At 37.3% G+C, this 18,143-nt stretch overlaps 1 protein-coding gene across 2 annotated transcripts in view; it reads right to left on the bottom strand.

Moving 5' to 3' along the window:
- dspa (desmoplakin a) overlaps positions 1-18,143 on the bottom strand; it is a 68,699-nt gene that overhangs the window by 33,083 nt on the left and 17,473 nt on the right. For both annotated transcript variants that reach the window (XM_072570806.1, XM_072570807.1), the window contains exons 4-14: positions 17,729-17,891; positions 15,788-15,916; positions 12,721-12,789; positions 12,455-12,616; positions 10,587-10,691; positions 9,369-9,464; positions 8,059-8,184; positions 7,080-7,244; positions 3,695-3,849; positions 3,461-3,587; positions 162-363 (exon numbers count right to left, since the gene is read on the bottom strand). In XM_072570806.1, coding sequence (XP_072426907.1) covers positions 162-363; positions 3,461-3,587; positions 3,695-3,849; positions 7,080-7,244; positions 8,059-8,184; positions 9,369-9,464; positions 10,587-10,691; positions 12,455-12,616; positions 12,721-12,789; positions 15,788-15,916; positions 17,729-17,891 — 1,499 coding nt within the window. The remainder of the gene's footprint in view (positions 1-161; positions 364-3,460; positions 3,588-3,694; positions 3,850-7,079; positions 7,245-8,058; positions 8,185-9,368; positions 9,465-10,586; positions 10,692-12,454; positions 12,617-12,720; positions 12,790-15,787; positions 15,917-17,728; positions 17,892-18,143) is intronic.

Below are 18,143 nucleotides of genomic sequence, written 5' to 3'. Positions count from 1 at the left end.
GTTTCTGAAGCAATTTCAATTTCTGTTTGCTTATAGCTCGTTGATCTCGCAAGCAACTAAAATACTCTTAACATTGATTATGGGGGAGAGTTATCTTTCATCTTTGAAATTATACAGGACATTAAAGAAATATAAAAGGCATCACAGTGAATTTTACAAACCACGATTATTTTTTCTTTCTTCCTCCAAAACAGTCACCAAGTTTACGTAGTGCGTCTTGCTTGAGCCAAAATCAGATTCTAGTTTTCTCTTATCTGCATCAGTAAAATATTCTGAAGTTTTGCTGTACATCTGGAAAGTTTGAAAGTTCTTTTCCAGATTTTTAATGACAAGCTCATAATCCTCACGAGACATTGTCCGTAACTGAAAAAACACAAAACAGGTATATTAATTGCAAGAGAAATATTTTTGATTTAATTCCCCTCGCAATTCACATCAGCTTTTTGATGGGGAGAGTTGTAGATGAGCTCCTCACTATTTATGGTAAAGACTGGAAAATCAGGAGTAACATAATCTCAAATTTCTGATATGCATTCCTAAAACAGGCAGGCTCTTCACGAGATGAGATCAAAAATGTCCTCATAAGCTGCAAAAGTTGAATAAACAGGTTGTACATTTTCATTTCCATCTCATCTTCCAATTTTTAAAAATTACTTATGCAAATATTTTAAGAGCAATCACACAATGGAGAGAATACATGGTCTTTTGACACTACAGATAAATCCATAAACTAACAGAGGCAGATGATTCACTGCAGCCTAACAGATCATTAGCATGGATCTTATTGTCAATGGCAAAGGAAGGGTACTGTACACTGACTTCAAAAGAAAGCTATATCAAAAGATCTAGGAATTCTTGTGGTGGGAATCTGGTGCTAAGTCAAAGGGTATATCTTCACATGCAGCAGAGATGTCATCACCAGTCAGGCAACCAAGGAAACCAGAATAGGAACAGAGGTAGGCCATTCAGGGAGTCGAGTCTGCCCCAACATTCAACACAATTATAGCTGATCAAATGCTTCAACTCCTTTTACTCCCCTATCCCCATAACCATGGTATGCCACTAGCAATCACAAACTATCAAAACTTAAATTAAAAATATTGAATGTCTGAGCTTCCACAGCCTCTGTGTTAGAGAATTCCAAATATTCACACCCCTCTGAATAAGTGGCACCTCCCTAATTTGTGCCCTCTGACTTTTAGACTCCTCAACCAGGGGAAACGTTTTACACATCAATCCCTTTAAGCATCTCGTCAAATCTAAAGAATACAGGCCCAGCTTGCCCGACCTCTCTTCAGAGGACAGTCCCACCATCCCAAGAACAAATATGGTGAACCTTCATTGCACTCCCTCTATTCCCTGGAATGATTGGTTTGTCTTATGAGGAAAGATTGGACAGGGTAGTCTAACTTTTACTAGAATTCAGAAGAGAGGAGGGCAATTTGATTTAAATTTAACAGATGGATGTAGAAAGAATATTTCCTCTTGTGTGAGTGAATACAGAACTCTTTCAAATAGGAGGTATTCTTTGAAGACATAGATAAGGAGATTTTATTTCCTCAGATGGTTGAGCATTTTTCGATCACTCTGCTTCAGAAAGCAGTGGAGACAATGTCTTTTAAGGCAGAGTTGAATTGATTTTATAGCCTAACAAGAATCTAAGGTTATTAGAGGTAGATGGAAATGTGGAATTTAGAATCAGAGATATACAGCATGGAAATAGACCCTTGGGTCCAACCCATCTATGCCGAATAGATATTCCAACCCAATCTAGTCCCACTTGCCAGTACCCGGCTCATATCTCTCCAAACCCCTCCTATTCATATATCCATCCAGATGCCTTTTAAATGCTGCAATTGTACTAGCCTCCACCACTTCCTCTGGCAGCTCATTCCATACACGTACCATACAAATCTTCTCAAAACTCGCGAGTACGACCCTTTGCATGAAAAAGTTGCCCCTTAGGTCTCTTTTATATCTTTCTCCTCTCACTCTAAACCTATGCCCTCTAGTTCTGGACTCCTCCACCCAAGAAGAGACCTTGTCTATTTATCCTATCGATACCCCTCATGATTTTGTAAACCTTTATAAGGTCACCCTTCAGCCTCCGACGCTCCAGAAAAAGCAGCCCCAGCCTATTCAACGTCTTCCTATAGCTCAATTCCTCCAACCCTGGCAACATCCTTGTAAATATTTTCTAAATCCTTCCAAGTTTCACAACATCCTTCTGATCGAAAGGAGACCAGAATTGCATGCAATATTCCAAAAGTGGCCTCATCAATGTCCTGTACAGCCACAACATGAGCTCCCAACTCCTGGACTCAATACTCTGACCAATAAAGGAAAGCATACTAAATGCCATCTTTTCTACCCACGACTCCACTTTCAAGGAGCTATGAACCTGCATTCCAAGGTCTCTTTGTTCAGCAACACTCCCTAAGACCTTACCATTAAGTGCATAAATCCTACTAAGATTTGCTTTTCCAAATTGCAGCAGCTCAGATTTATCTAAATTAAAGTCCATCTGCCACTTCTCAGCCCATTGACCCATCTGATCAAGATCCCATTGTAATCGGAGGTAACCTTCTTTGCTGTCCACTACTCCTCCCATTTAAAACATGATTTTATTGAACTTGAAGGGCCAAATGGCTCCTAATCTGCGTGTCTGTACACCAGAAAGAGGAAGTTAAAAGCACTTAAAATACTTTACTATTTATCTAAATTTTCAGAGAACAAAACTCAATTGTAGAATTGACTGTATTAAGATAACAGGTTAAAAAAAGACAGAATTTTTAAAGAATATGTTTTTGCTACAGGGTAATGAAATCTAACATCCCACAAAAATAGAGTAAGCTTTTCAGCGTAGTAAGAGTACATTTAAAAAGTGGTTTTTATAAAGTTAGTATTTATAAAGTGGATTTTATAACAAATCAGTATTTTTTTAAAGTTAGCACATTGTGAAATGGATGTAACTGAATTTTTAGCAATGTGCTAACTTTTACAGTAGGATTAATTGCATAAATGTGGACATTTTCACCAAATCATGATTGCAGCCCCAGGAACTTTTATAAATGTGGATGACCCAACTGCAACCTCTGAACTTCTGCATTTACCTTGTGTTCATTTGGATTCCTGAAGGTGCTGCCAGCTTCACTGCAATAATGATGGCAAGTGCTGACAGTATGCCTATTATTAATATTACTATCATTATTTGCCTTTTATTATTGCAGCCAAATCCATAACTATTTCTAGTCTTTCCTTCCTCTAGGAAAAAGGTGCTCCCCGCTCCAGTAGGGGTACCATACACAACTAATGGGGAACTTCGGTCTCTCCCATTAAATCAAGAGTGAATGACATGCACTTTTGCCACATTTGTATGATGTATTACCTTATTTACTTTCATTAACTTCCTCCAAATAAATAAAATTTCAGGAATAAAAATTTATTTTGAAGTCCTTACCACTGACATGGTCCAGCTGCGGATCTTTTCAACGTCCATCATGCAGTATTGCCAAGACACCAAGCTCTTCATGTTAATGTACAATTGATTCCACAGAGCAAGGATAGCTTCATAGTATTGATCAATTCTGATTTCAAAAGATATAACCATTTAATAATTAACAAAGCACCCAAAATTAAAATTGTATTTGAAACTTAGCATGACAAATAAAGGAACAAGGATGGAGTTTCCTACTTGTTTGCAAGGTCAATTGCACCAGAATTTGGAGGTGGGATGAGAAGACAAACCGATGGAACCATCATTTCCATTCCCCCAGGTCCTATCACCCTCCACTTGCTGCGTTGGCTGTTGTCCAATAAAATGCATTCATCTCCCCGATGAACAACCCTCTAAAAGTTGTGAATCAAAGAGAATTACTATATTAGGATTATCACAAAATTATTTTTTTAAATTACATCGCCTTAAAGTATCCACAAGGGAGTACATTTTATAAGTCCTAAGCATATTGGTTCCAATAAACCACAGGAAACAAAAATCATCCACACAGCGCCAGCAACCTGGATTCCATTCCACTATTCGGCACTCTTCTGTGTGGAGTTTACACATTCTCCCAAACCTGCGTAGTTTCTTCCGTGTGATCCAGTTTTCTCCCACAGTCAAAAAGATATGCAGGTTAGATGGATTGGACATGGTAAATTATCCAAAGTGTCCAGGGATGCGCAGGCTCGGTGGATTTGCCATGGCAGATAAAGAGTTATGGGAAATGGGTGGGCTATTCTTTGGTTGTTTGGTGCAGTCTCAATGGGATAAATGGCCTCTTGCTGCACTGTAGTGAGTCTGTGATTTACTTATACCAAACACACTTCAGTATTTGGTAAAAGGATTCCTGGGAGATACTTTTAATTTGAATCTCAAATGATTCTCAATCGCCAACGTAAAAAGCTCTAATGCAGTCTATTCTACCTATTCAAAATTGCTGAATTTCAAATCACTTGATAATTAAGATTGCATTAAAAATAGTCTTCAATTAAGTTTAATTACAATTGCTTATTCAAATTACTGGGCAATTCAAAATTCATTAAATAATGATTGTGCAGAACTTTTGTTTTATATGTATGTAGGTATTGTACATTGCTGGCAAGTCCAACATTTATTGCTAACATAATTGCCCTTGAGTTGAGTAGCTGGCTAGGCCACTTCAGAAGGCAGTTAATAGTCAACCATATTGCTGTGTAGACTCAAATGTTGGTATAAGTAGACCCAGGTAAGATTGGCAATTACCTTTCCTACACGGAACCAGGTGGCTATTTATAACACATGGACCATGACTACATGGTTGCTATTAGACCAGTTTTCTAATTCCAGATGTTTACTGAATTCACATTTCACCATCTGCCATGGTTGGATTGGAACCCATGCCCTGAGAACATTAGTCTGAGACTCTGGATCACTAGTACAGTGACATTACCACCTCCCCATTCATGTCATCGAAAAAAGTAAACACAAAACTACAGACATAACCTAAAGCTTAAAAGAATGTATTTATAAAGGAATGATACTGTTAGACAATTTGATAGCACAGCAAACAAACATATATGCCACTAACACCATAATGGACTTGATCCAACCTGAGTCAGAGCAGTTTCAGCATAACTCTGTTGAACTGACACTAACTTCAGCATAAATGTGACCTCAAAATTTCATGAAAAAAAGCCACAAAACTTCCCTGAGTTATGTCCAGCTCACACATTGGTTACTTAGTTATCGCATCCAAAATGTTGTTTGATTATTGCAAAGTCACCATATTTTCATGGTTAATTTTATACTTAAGTGAGTAAATATGGAAATAATTCAAAAAAGAAATCAAGGTAAATTGAAAGATACAACACTTAAATTGAACTTTTCTGGTGCTCAATCTATGAGTATTGAGGAAAGATTTGAATAGTTTCAAGTTTAAGCTTAAAATTACATGACGAGAATTTCTCATTTTCACTGGACATTTCCCATTTAGACTCACAGAGTCATAAAGATGTATAGCATAGAAATTGGGTCCAATTGGTCCAATTCATCCACACTTTGCATAAAAAACTTGTCCCTTAGGTCGCTTTTAAACTTTTCCCCCTCTCACCATAAACCTATGCCCTCGAGTTCTGGACTCCCCACACCAGAGGGAAAAGACCTTATCTATTTACCCTATCTATGCCACTCATGATTTTATAAACTTCCAATGATCCAGGGAAAACAGCCCCAGCTTATTCAACCTCTCCCTATAGCTCAAACCCTCCAACCCTGGCAACATTCCTATAAATTTGTTCATAGGAAGGAGACCAGAATTGCATACAATATTCCAAAAGTGGCCTAACCAATGTCCTGTAAAGCCACAACATGACCTCCCAACTCCAATACTCAGTGCTCTGACCAATAAAGGACAGCATACCAAACACCTTCTTCACTATCCTATCTACCTGCGACTTCACTTTCAAGGAACTATGAACCTGCACTTCATAGTATTTTTGTTCAGCAACACACCCCAGGTCTTTATCATTAAGTGTACAAGTCCTGCTCTGATTTGCCTTTCCAAATGCAGCACCTCAAATTTATCTAAAGTAAACTCTATCTGCCACTCCTTGGCCCATTTGATCAAGATCCCATTGTACTCTAAAGTAACCTGTCCACTACTCCTCCAATTTTGGAGTCATCTGCCAATTTACTAACCATATCGCTTAAGTATACATCCAAATCATTCATATAAATGATGAAAAACAGTGGACCCAACACCAAATCCTTGTGGCACACCACGAGTCACAGACCTCCAGTCTAAAATGCAACCCTCCACCACCACTCAGTCTTCTACCATTGAACCAGTTCTATATCCAAATGGCTAGTTCTCCCTGTATTCCATGAGAACTAACCTTGCTAACCAGTCTACCATGAAGAACCTTATTGAAAGCCTTACATAAGTCCATAAAGATCACATCCACCACCCTGTCCTCATCAATTCTCTTGGTTACTTCTTCAAAAAAACTTAAATCAAGTTAGTGAGACATGATTTCCCACACACAAAGCCATGTTGACTATCCCTATCAGTCCTTGCCTTTCCAAAACATGTAAATCCTGTCCTTCAGATTTCCCTTCAACAACTTGTCCACCACCAATGTCAGGCTCACTGGTCTATAGTTCCTTGGTTTTTCCTTACCTCCTTTCTTAAATAGTGATACCACTAGCTAACCTCCAGTCTTCCGGCTCCTCACCTGTGACTATCGATGATACAAATATCTCAGCAAGGAGCCCAGCAATCACTTCCCTATCTTCCCATAGAGTTCTAAGGTACACCTGATCAAGTCCTAGAAATTTATCCACCTTTATGCATTTTAAGACATCCAGCACCACCTCTTCTGTATTGTTCCAATGGCTTATGTTAACTGCATAAAATCAAATACATTTCCTCAAAGCATTAAATGACAATACTTTATTGGAACTATTTACTACAAATATAATCCACTAGTCAGTATCTCATCACTTAAAAACAAAAATCCCACTGTGCAATGCTTGTTTTCAAGATTTCAAAACTGACTGAACTGACAGGGCCATTTAGGAAAATGCTCAGCAGAAACTGTACCTGATCCTGTTTGTAGTCACAAAGAGCCTTGAGAACGATTTGGTTTGAAGTTCGCTGATCAGCACTAATCGGGGGATTGCGTGGTTTCAACTGTACTATTTTCTTGGATTTGTTTACCAAGTTTGATACCTGTCTTTTAAATTCATGGATTTTTTCTTTATCCTTCTGCCAAATTAAAACAAAGAAAACATGTATCATAAACAAAAAGCAAAGGGAAGAGAAGAAATAGGTCACGGAGGATCACATACTCTTGAAAACGTACCACTGCATTACAGCAAAGTGTTGCGCGGTTATATAGTTGAATACTGGCTAATGGCTCATGTTAGAACATTCCAGAAAGCACATGAACAAAAGTAACAACCCACAAGGTTAAGTTCTTTGATTTCTCTAACTCCCTCCTCCAACAAACACCACCATTCAAGCTGACCCATGACAAAGTTGCCGTTTGTTAATAATAACATGCAACAAATCAGATACAGGCAGAGGTGCCCAGAGGTAATTTATTAAAAATAGCAATTGGAACATGTTATGTCACACCTCCAAAGCAGATGGGACTCGAGCCCTAACCTTCTGACCGAGAACATTATCACCATGCCACAAGATCCTTGGATCACGAAAGAGAAGTTAAGGAAGGCACTAATGAGATTGCAGCTGTACATTTCAGCATCAACCTTCCTGATTTATGATTGCTCTTGAACAACAGGGATCAGAGACAGTATTCTCCTTGGAATGCCTGTGCAACACTGAAGTGGAGGGGAGTTAAGGAGGGGAGGGCGGGGCGGGGCAGTGGGGATCATACATGGCAAAGTAGGTATCTAGCCCTTTATACCTGGAGAACAGGTACTCCACAAGGCAAACTGCAGGAATGTTAGGCCTAATGCTTAATTGTCAGATCTTTAAGAAGCCTAACCAATGTCATAATCTGGCAAACATTACACATCCAAAAAAAAGTCTTCACTTTGAAAATCATATTGACTACCTCGGATTCTGTGATCATCTTCTCCAGTTGTGGCAGTGATGTTGATCTATCAGAAACAAATTTCTTCCTTAGGGAATCCTGCATTTTCTTCAATGAAGTTTCAGTTGCTTGAGCATCCTCAAAAAACTATAAAATGAAGGTAGCATGTGAGTCACTGAACTATTAGCATGAACAGAATCATGATTAATTTGTTGCAGTTGATCACCTAACCATTTATATCCTCGGCTTGGCCCCCACCTAAATGCCATAGTTAGACTGATTGAGGGTGCAAGAAACAGAGATGCTGAAAAGAATGATGTCCTTTGGAGGGTGAGGCTTCTGAGTTAATAAACAGAAATGGCAGAGACATTATGAATATTTTCACAGTGGAGGGCACAGGTACAATCGCAACAGTGACAGATAATGCAGAGGTTATGTCAAAGGAGGAACGTAGAACAATCAACATCACTAGGGAAAAAGTGCTGAACAAACTATCAGGATGGAAGGCAGACAAGTTCCAAAGCCTAATGGCCTACATTCTCAGGTCCTAAAGGAAGTGGCAACAGAAAAATGGATACACTGATTATAAAATTTCAAAATTCTCTGGATAGCAGAAAAGTTTCAGCGGATTGGTACAATACTAATATAATGCTCTTATTCAAAAAAAAAAGAGGGCAACCGTACATAGGAAACAGTAGACCAGTTAATTTAACATCTGTCATTAGATATATTTAAAATCCAATATTAAGGGATATGACTCATCTGGTTGCATCAACTAGGATCATAACACATCGTAAAGCATGACTTATAATATCTCTACAACTATCCAGACTGATAGGATACTGAAAAGGAAAAATATATATAAACTGCTTCAGAAGCTAGCTAAGACTAATATGTTGTCACTGTCTGGAAGGCCCAGAGAAGGCTGAGGTTCAACAAGAATATAGCTAGTACCTAATATGGAATTAAAAAGTGATATCAGTAAATTCCTAAGGTATACGCAGCATAACTACAACTGGCCAGTGTGATGTTTTTATACAAATCTCAGTGGAATTGGCCATGGATCATGTATATACTGCATGAACAGTCTGTGCAGGCTCTCAGTTGGATGACTGCGATAATACATTAGTTGGTATTGTAATCATTGCAAATGAAGTATAAAGCCTTTGCTTGCAATTGAATAAGTGAGGTCATGTTTCAGCTTGGCTGAGACATCTTGTCCTTGCATACATTTGAATGAAGTAATTTGAGGCTTGTCTGATTACTGCAGGTACGGGAGGGTGGTACATATTTAAATTAAATCAATTGGTCTGCAGAATTATATAGCATACCTGGAAATAGTTGGAGTTTTCTTTGAGATGAACTTCAATGCACTTTGTAAGCTGGAGAATCCAACTCCACTGTGTCTGCAGAGTATCAATGTAGGCCTGCAATTTTATAAAAAGTGCACAGATTTCTCAAACAATACATAAAGCAGATTGTTGTTTAATAATGTGGGTAATTTTTGACAATGAAAATTATTCTTATACAAGCTCAGTTATCAATATCATTTTAGGTCCTGGTGCCCTGTCATTTGGAAAAAAGCCGAGCAGATGATCCATCATATGATCAGATGTTAGATCTTTTAAAAAAATCCAAAGCTGTATGAACTGAAGATTAGTCTATCCAACCCATTCCCCAAGTTGATGAACTCCTTTTTAATTCCAATTCTTGTTTTTATTAAAATATTCAGCATTTGGTGCTGTCTCTGCAGGGTTTAGCACAGAAAAATCAAAACTCTACTTCTTCAAAAACAAATGAGGCTACTTTTTAAAACAAAAGACTATGCAGGCACTGCCAGAATGCAAATCTAATACTTCTGCATATTCAGTGCGTGAGAGAACAGAAATGTCTAGTAAGAATGTAAATTGACAATTTGCAAGGATGCAATTACATTAATTATAGATGCTAGTATTTTTTTCCATTGTATTGCAAATGGAAATACTAAAATGGGTTGACAATAGCAGCGACTCTTAAAATGCAAGCTGAAGTATTGCAATTAAAACTGTTTTAAATACTAAGTATTAATTTTTTTTATCCAGTAGCAAACAAGTCTGATATAAGCATCATACCTGGTCAAAGGTTTGGAGCAATTATCACTAACATCTCATACAAATACCTCGGTAATGAGCAGTGACAGAAAACAGCAAGTTCTGGAGAAATTCAGCAGGTCTGACAGTATTTGTAGACAGACAGACAGACAGACAGAAAAAGAGAGAAAGAAAGAAAAAGGGGGGGAAGATTACTTGGACTCCGAACATTAACACTGTATCTCTTCCTACATATGCTGCCAGGCGTGCTGAGTTTCTCCAACACTCCCTGTTTTTGTTTCAGTTTTCCAGCACCTTCAGTTCTTTATATTATTTTAGAAAATGGTGATCATGCTTTAGATTTTGAGCTGGGTTGGCTGTAGCAGTCACTTCCCCATCTTTAAACTTAATAGTAAACTTGACTATATTTATTCAAGATTCACTCTGCTTCTAAATAATTGATTATCCAGGCACCCCCACCTCAATCTTGTCAGCTGCGGGATGATTATTTGCTATTAGCTGGTCACCATCTTGTTTGAGTCTGTTTAACTGCTTTTCCTTTTCTTCCAACTTGCTCATCATCATCTAACAAAAGCAAGTAAAATTTAAATGATTAAACACAAGGTGCTGGTAAGTAAAGCAGTAAGCAGTCACTTGTTAGTACAAAACACCAATATTGCCGAAGCTTTCCATTTGGTTCTTATTAGGCCAAACACAAGAATGCCAAATTTTAAAATGATCACAACAATTTACACAGAGCAATAAGATAACAGAGCAGTTGTGTTATCAAGTCAACCCTGTCTGAGGCAGTGCTTTGCAGAATGCAACAGAACTACAGGTTCCCCTGGGTAATTCAAAACAAAGATCCAAGGCGTGAACATCTCCCTTTTATTTTCAGAGAAATTAGGGATACATTCACTGACCAAATATTTTATAAAATAGAGGACCATTCTTACTATCTAGACTATAAGGACATTTACAGGTACAATGTGTATAACGCTTGAAGCTCATCAAGTTATCATTTCAAGACAGTTTAGCTTCACCACCATATTCTGTTTTCTTTCAGTGTTCCAGCTCAAGATGCAATAGTCATTTTTTCAAAAAAGGAAGTCAATTTGCTTTCCATAATTTCCTTTTTTTTAAACAATTAAGAGCAGTTTATTGTATGATATTCATAATTATGCATTCATTACCACAGGTTAATTATACAGGATGCAAGCACAACAAAACTCCATGTAGAAAACAAAACAATAAAGCTGAAATATTCCCTCTCCACATCCAATCTTCCCTTACCAAGCAATGTTTCATGCAGGAAGTCAGAGTTTCCAAAGTTAACCAAAAGATATAATGATTGGTACCGATTAATTATTCAAAAATATGGGAAATTTTGACTGAACATGTGAAGCTTTTGCCAACTATTTTGGTGGATTAAAATTTCAAATTTGAAAGCATTAAATTTGCCAATAATTTGAAATTTCACTCACTTTTGAAATTTGAGGAAAGAGGCTGAGAAGACAGAGTACAGGGACAGAAGTCGTAATGTGGCCTGCATAGTCATGAGTGTTTGTTTTTGTTCAAATGTGGTTTGGTAAAGCAAGCCAATTATCAAGTGTCAGTCATCTTTTTAAAGTGCTTGGCATCAACTCACATGCATAATTCTGAAATTAACCCGAAGATTTCTTTCCAGCTGTGTCCAGTTATCAGAAGGATATTAGTATGCTGGAGAGGGTTCAGAAGAGATTTACCAGGATGTTGCGAGTATGGAAGGTTTGAGTTATAAAGAAAGGCTGGATTGGCTGGGACTTTTTTTTCACTGGAGCATAGAAGGTTAGAGATGTGACCTGATATAAGTTTATAAAATAATGAGAGGTATAGATAGGGCTAATTGTAATTGTCTTTTCCCTAGGATGGGGGATTTCAAGACTAGGGGACACATTTTTAAGGTGACAGGAGAGAGATTTTAAAAAGCCACGAGGAGCAATTTTTGTTAACATTGAGGGTGATTCGTATGTGGTCTGAACTTCCTGAGGAAGTGATGGATGTCCGTACAATTACACCATTTAAAAGACATTTGGATAAGTACATTAATAGGAAACATCTGGAGGGATATCGGCCAGGAGCAGTTAGGTGGGATTAGTTTAATTTGGCATGGACTGGTTGGACTGAAGGGTCTGTATCTACACTATGACTCTGTTAATAGTCTCACCTCACCCAATCCTATTAGCTAATTTATTGGGGGGTTAGAAGCAAAGGCTATGAAACACAGGGAACCAATTTGCAATTCTATCTTGTAACTATAAAGTACAGCTTTGGTGAGTTTTGTGGTATTCTGAAATATACAAACTTACAGAGAAAGCTTCTTGCTTTTCAGCAATTCTTGTATTTTTGTCACTCCAATCATGAACAAGTTCTTCTTCTTCACGGTCATTGATCCACATTATTTCATTTGAAGTTGCTGAAATGATATTCTGGAGTTTTCTCAGTTGTTCAAGTCTCTCTGTGGAAGCTTTCTATTGAGGTACACAAACATAAAACTAAGACTCATTACTTGCTCGACTAAAATACCAAATTCGAAAAAAATCTGATTTTATCTTTGTGAAGGCTTTCTGCTCACCAACATACTGTCGTATTCATTTTGCAACGCTTGCATGTGTTCCCTGCTGCTTTCAGAGAAGTTGCCTTGCTACATGAGGAAGACAAAGTAATCAGTATTTCTGAATGCACAATTAGTTTCTGATTTACAAATCTATCAGAAAAAAAGGCATCGACAATTGCCGTGCAATCCAGATTTTGCAATTAATTTAGCAAATTTGCATAAACAAACACTTCTCTAGTTAAGCATTTCCAGCAGCAATCAAGTCTCTTGTGATACTCAATTCCCCATTCAGGAGCAATTAGTAACTTAAATGAAACCTGTTTTCTATCATGCACAGTCCTTAATGGCATAAACTCTATACAGCCACGTATTAAGTATTTTGCTCTGACCAGAACGCTTGACAGAATTTGCCAGAAGAATATGAAAAGCACATCGCAACGTAGCTGATGACACACTGACAGATAAAACAATTAAGTTGCAAAAGAAGGTAAACAGCCTACAAAGAAATTATAGATTGATAATGAGTAAGCAAGCAGATGTTTGGCAGTTGGAACATAATGTGAGAAATGTGAACTTGTCCACTTTGGCAGGAAGAACAGAAAAGTAGCATACCATATTTTTTAAAACGGAGATACAGACTGCAGGACCCTGTATTATGGAGGAATCTGGATATCTTGGTATGTGAATTACAAAAGATTAATATACAAGTATTCTACAGATGTCCAATTGGGCTATTTGGTATTTCCATTAGTCCATAAATATTCACCATTTCTGTTTTGCCAATATATTGAAACATAGAAAATAGAAGCAGAAATTGGACATTTGATCCTTCGAGCTTCCTCTGCCATTCAATATTATCAATGCTGATCATCCAATTCTACAAAGTTTCTCCCTCATTTTTCTAAACTTCAGTGAATATAGTCCTAACCATCCAGGCTGTCTTCTTATATCTGTCCTGCCAGTGCAGGAATCAGACTGATAAGCTTTGCTGCACTCTCTGCATAGCCAGAATATCATTCTTCAGATAAGGAGACCAAAACTACACACAATACTCCAAGTATAATAGTATGTGCCTTCCTGTTTTTGCTATTATCCACATTATACTTCATCCATCATGCATTTGCCCACTCACTCAACTTATCCAAATCACATGGAAACATCTCTGCATCCTCCTCAAAGTTCACTGTCCCACCCAGCTTTGTCTCCTCTGAAAGCCTGGAAATATTACAACAATTTCCCTCAAAATTATTGATACATATTATCAATAGCTAGTACTGATCCCTATGGTATATCACTAGCGACTGCCTGCCACTGGGAAAAAAGACCAGTCTATTCCTACTCTTTGTTTCCCATCTGCCAACCAGTCCTCTATCCATGTCTGTACACACTACCCCCAATCCGTTATGCTTGATTTTTACATGCTAAGTTCATTTATGGGATCTCATTGAAAAACTTCCAAAAGTCCAAGAAAATCACATCAACCGGCTCCATCTTACCAATTCCACTAATTACTCCTCAATAAATTCAATTAGATTTGTTGAACATGATTTCCCTTTTGTAAATCAATGCTGACTGGGCTTGAGATTGAAGATGCAAAATCGATGGCATGTATCCAGCACAAGGCTGCACCAAAAGTCCAGCAGCTCAATAAAAAATGTGTCTAGTTATAATATTTGCAGTGAGTAACAGATTCCTGGTGCACATAAGAATAAGGAAGGCCCACACATTGACAAACAGTGGTCCCTTTATAGACTGCGAATTAGGCCACAGTGGAACTGTAAATGGAGTTTGAAAATGCATGGCAAAATGTATTCTTGACCTCAGCAATTTATGTTGATTTTACTTCCAGTGCAAAGGAATCCTATTTGAGCAGCACATCAATTGCTTGCCTTGTAATAGTTTGAGGGAAGAGACACTTCAAAGCACAAAAGTACAGCTATGTGAATAAAAATGGATTTTGGAGTATATTAGAATATTTATGATATGCACACAAGTTAATGCTAAGTGCCCATTCATTTTTTACTGTAAAATACATTGCTGAAAATAAGCCGCTTTCATATCTATTTATAAGGATTTTCTCCCAAAGTGTGAATATAAGCTCAAATAAAACTGTAAAAATTACCAACGGAGGGCAGCATGACATTTAACATCTATAACCTTGAAAAGTTAAGACAGTTTTATAGGAATAGTCATCTTGAAAACCTTTTGGTGACCAGCAGTAAAACTTTAGTAACGGCTATAACAAAATTCCAGTCTTCACAGCCCTGCAAATAAAATTTCCTGCAAATTGCTTTTGCTAAGGTAGTGATTCTCATAACAACATAATGCGCTTCAGAAATTAACACATAGACCACTTGCAGCAAGTCATCTCCTTGACTGTAACCATCAACTGCACATCTTTGCTGTCTGCTCAGAATTGTCTTAGCCTTGGGGTACTGCTAGAATCAAGCTCTAGCTTCTTTCCCTTTTCTAATGCAAAATAAAAGCTGTACTTTGTGATGTGGCAATAAATACATGACAACTCCACTCCTGGTTTAGAAATTGCACTGTCCTTAATGGAACAATCCCACATGACTCATAGCAAGGCACTTCTTGGGCCTGTAAATCTCAACAAAACATGAACTACATTGGAGCAAAACGTTGTGCTGTTGTCAAGTACACCATTTCTTAGGCTCGATTTTAAAACATGTTCCTCTCATTCACTTCAGTGTTCTTCATACACATTTCCCACACAAGCTTAATACTTCTAAACACAGTTTCTAACTACACATCATGCTCCTTTTCAAACGCTGAAAACAAAACAAAAACTCCTCCATCAAAACATAGGCCACGAATTTCTGATTCTGTACTTGCCACAGAACGATCTTCAATCGATTCACTTTAATAGAATTCAAATCCCAGTGCCCATGACAGGAGGGGAAAACCTCAGTTACTATACCTTTCTAATGTTGGAATGTTTTAAATTCAAGACAGCTACTCACTCAAAAAGTATAGTAATGGCATTCTTTTACATTTATCCTTTCATTTACAGTAACACTATTTACTTATTTATACAAAATACTGAACAATTACTTTGTTTAATTACCTGTTCCATTCTAGCTTTATCTATTTTCCAGCGAAAGTCTTCGAGGTTCCTATGGTAATTTTGTTGTTCATTTATCTGACGCTCTACTGAGGTTGCATCTACTCCCCAATCTTGCATGTCCATCAGACTCTGTTTGGAAAATGGAATACCACATTTTTGTAATATTGACATTTTATCCCTTTTTTATTGTGATTTAAATGGCCTTTAACTTTTAAAGGAAATATGGTTGATATATTACCTTAATATAAGACACATCAAAATGGCATCAAAACTAAAAATATGCAAACTCCACACAGACAGTTGCCAGAGGGTGGAATTGAACCTGGATCCCTCGTGCTGTGAGCCACCGTGCTGCCCAAAAATCTAACTGATCCAAACACCAACATCAGCTAATATCCATTCTAATATCTATTACAAATTATTCATCATCTTTGATGCACCTTTCAAATTAAATACTGAGGGATCCATATACAGATGTCTGCCCTTAAACCAGCCAGCCACTGCAAAACATATCTGAATAGCCCAACAGACTAATATATACACTGTTTTTTCAAAAGTTTTAAAAACACCTGAAGAATCATTGTGTAGATGGACTTAGCATGATAAGCACAAAGTGATAAAAGTTGATATTGCAGAAACATATAACATTATCATCTGCAATTCCATGGCAATCATACTTGAAGTAAGAGGATGATGAGGCTACATACTTCAGAAGAAGGAAACCAAGAATGGACAGCATATTGAACAAAGGAAGCATCCAACTTGTGAGTACAGGCACCAAACAGTTGACAAACCAAAGAGTTCCTTATCTAGGGTTTTCTTATCGGCATTGTACGAGTTCCCTATCCCTCAGCGCATAAAATGAGATTTGTCAACTATTGGCACTTGACCTGCAGCTTTTGGATACAAGGACACAGCTGCAAGTGTGACAACTACTATAACTTGTTAATTCAACAAAACATTTCCAAGAGGGCTCAGGTAATAGTCGACAAGCAACAGTTAAAATGTGGGCAGGAATACGCTAAAAGGGTACAAGGGAGCAACAGAGAAATCAATAATTTTTTTAGTGTGAAATCCTACAAGAGCAGTGTACTTATGTCAATGTGGCAATTAAGGTCTCATTTGGAAATACAAGTCCAATGGTGTTGATTACCATTAAAGTTAATTATTTTATTCTGCACATCAATGCACATTATGCAGGAAGCAGCTGGAATTCTTTTGTTCTCGGACCACCTGCAATACTTGAAACATAATCATAGCAACATGACCAAGAATGATTAATGACATCTCTCTGTCAATCAAGGACAAGCGCTGTAAACAATGATGTATTGAGTGCTATTTGATTAATAATTGAGGTTTTACAGACATTTCAATGTGATAATGTTTGGCAATGCCAGAGTCCCTCAAGTTGTCACTCAAACATTTCCATCTTTGGATTGAGGAAGTGGAGTAAGGAATGATAGGAGGGAAATCTTATAAAGGGTAAAGTGAATGAGTCAGTTATTGGTCATAATACATGGAGAATAACAGCAGGAGAACTCTATCTCTTCTTCAACCAAGATGAGTATCTTCCACTCAAGCCACTTTGTATCGAGATGAGGACTTGAATATGGCCCATCATCTTACAATAAATGATTGTATATCTTCAGATGTTCCCATTATATTCACTTTGGAAAAAAAATATTCAATTTGTACCTAATTGATGTAAACACAAATATCATATAGTTATAACATAACTATAACATTTATTATGATTTATTCATTATTCTCTGTGCAAATTTTAAAAGTAAAATTACAATTTAGGGGATTAGTAGTATAATGCAAGGACAGAAAACTGTGAAAAGAAATACTAATTTAAAACCTTGAATACAAAAATGCCAATTCCCCTTTTCATTATTGTGTAAGTATTTCAAAATGTTTTAATGCTGCAATTAGACTTACCTTCTGCTGATGTAACCAACTGAACAGCTCTTTAGTTGATCTTGAGAGCCCTTCATCCCAGGATCTTTTGGATCTCTGGGGCCTTAATGTCCTGGTGCGGTCAACCATTCGCTCAGTGATTGCTTTTGAAATGGCACGCATTTGATTACGATGGAAATTCACACTGCACAGAGTTTTGAAGATAGTGAATACTAATCAGTAAATAGCTGAAGAGGACACCAACAAATTATCATACTGATCCTCCACTCTTAGCTTTTAAATTGCATTATCTACATCAATCTTATGTGGATTAAACTATTCCAGCAATTTTGTGGATTCAAATTTTCATCTTTGCTTTCTAGGTGTAAAACGTTATGAAGCAGTAAAGGGGGTTTGGAAACAGATGATAACATGTTGATAATAGAGACTGCCTGGC

The sequence above is a fragment of the Chiloscyllium punctatum genome, chromosome 5 (assembly GCF_047496795.1).
Source record: "Chiloscyllium punctatum isolate Juve2018m chromosome 5, sChiPun1.3, whole genome shotgun sequence".
Classification (NCBI taxonomy): Eukaryota; Metazoa; Chordata; class Chondrichthyes; order Orectolobiformes; family Hemiscylliidae; genus Chiloscyllium; species Chiloscyllium punctatum.
The sequence above is the reverse complement of the archived record's forward strand: the minus strand, read 5'-3'. Positions and strand labels throughout refer to the sequence as shown.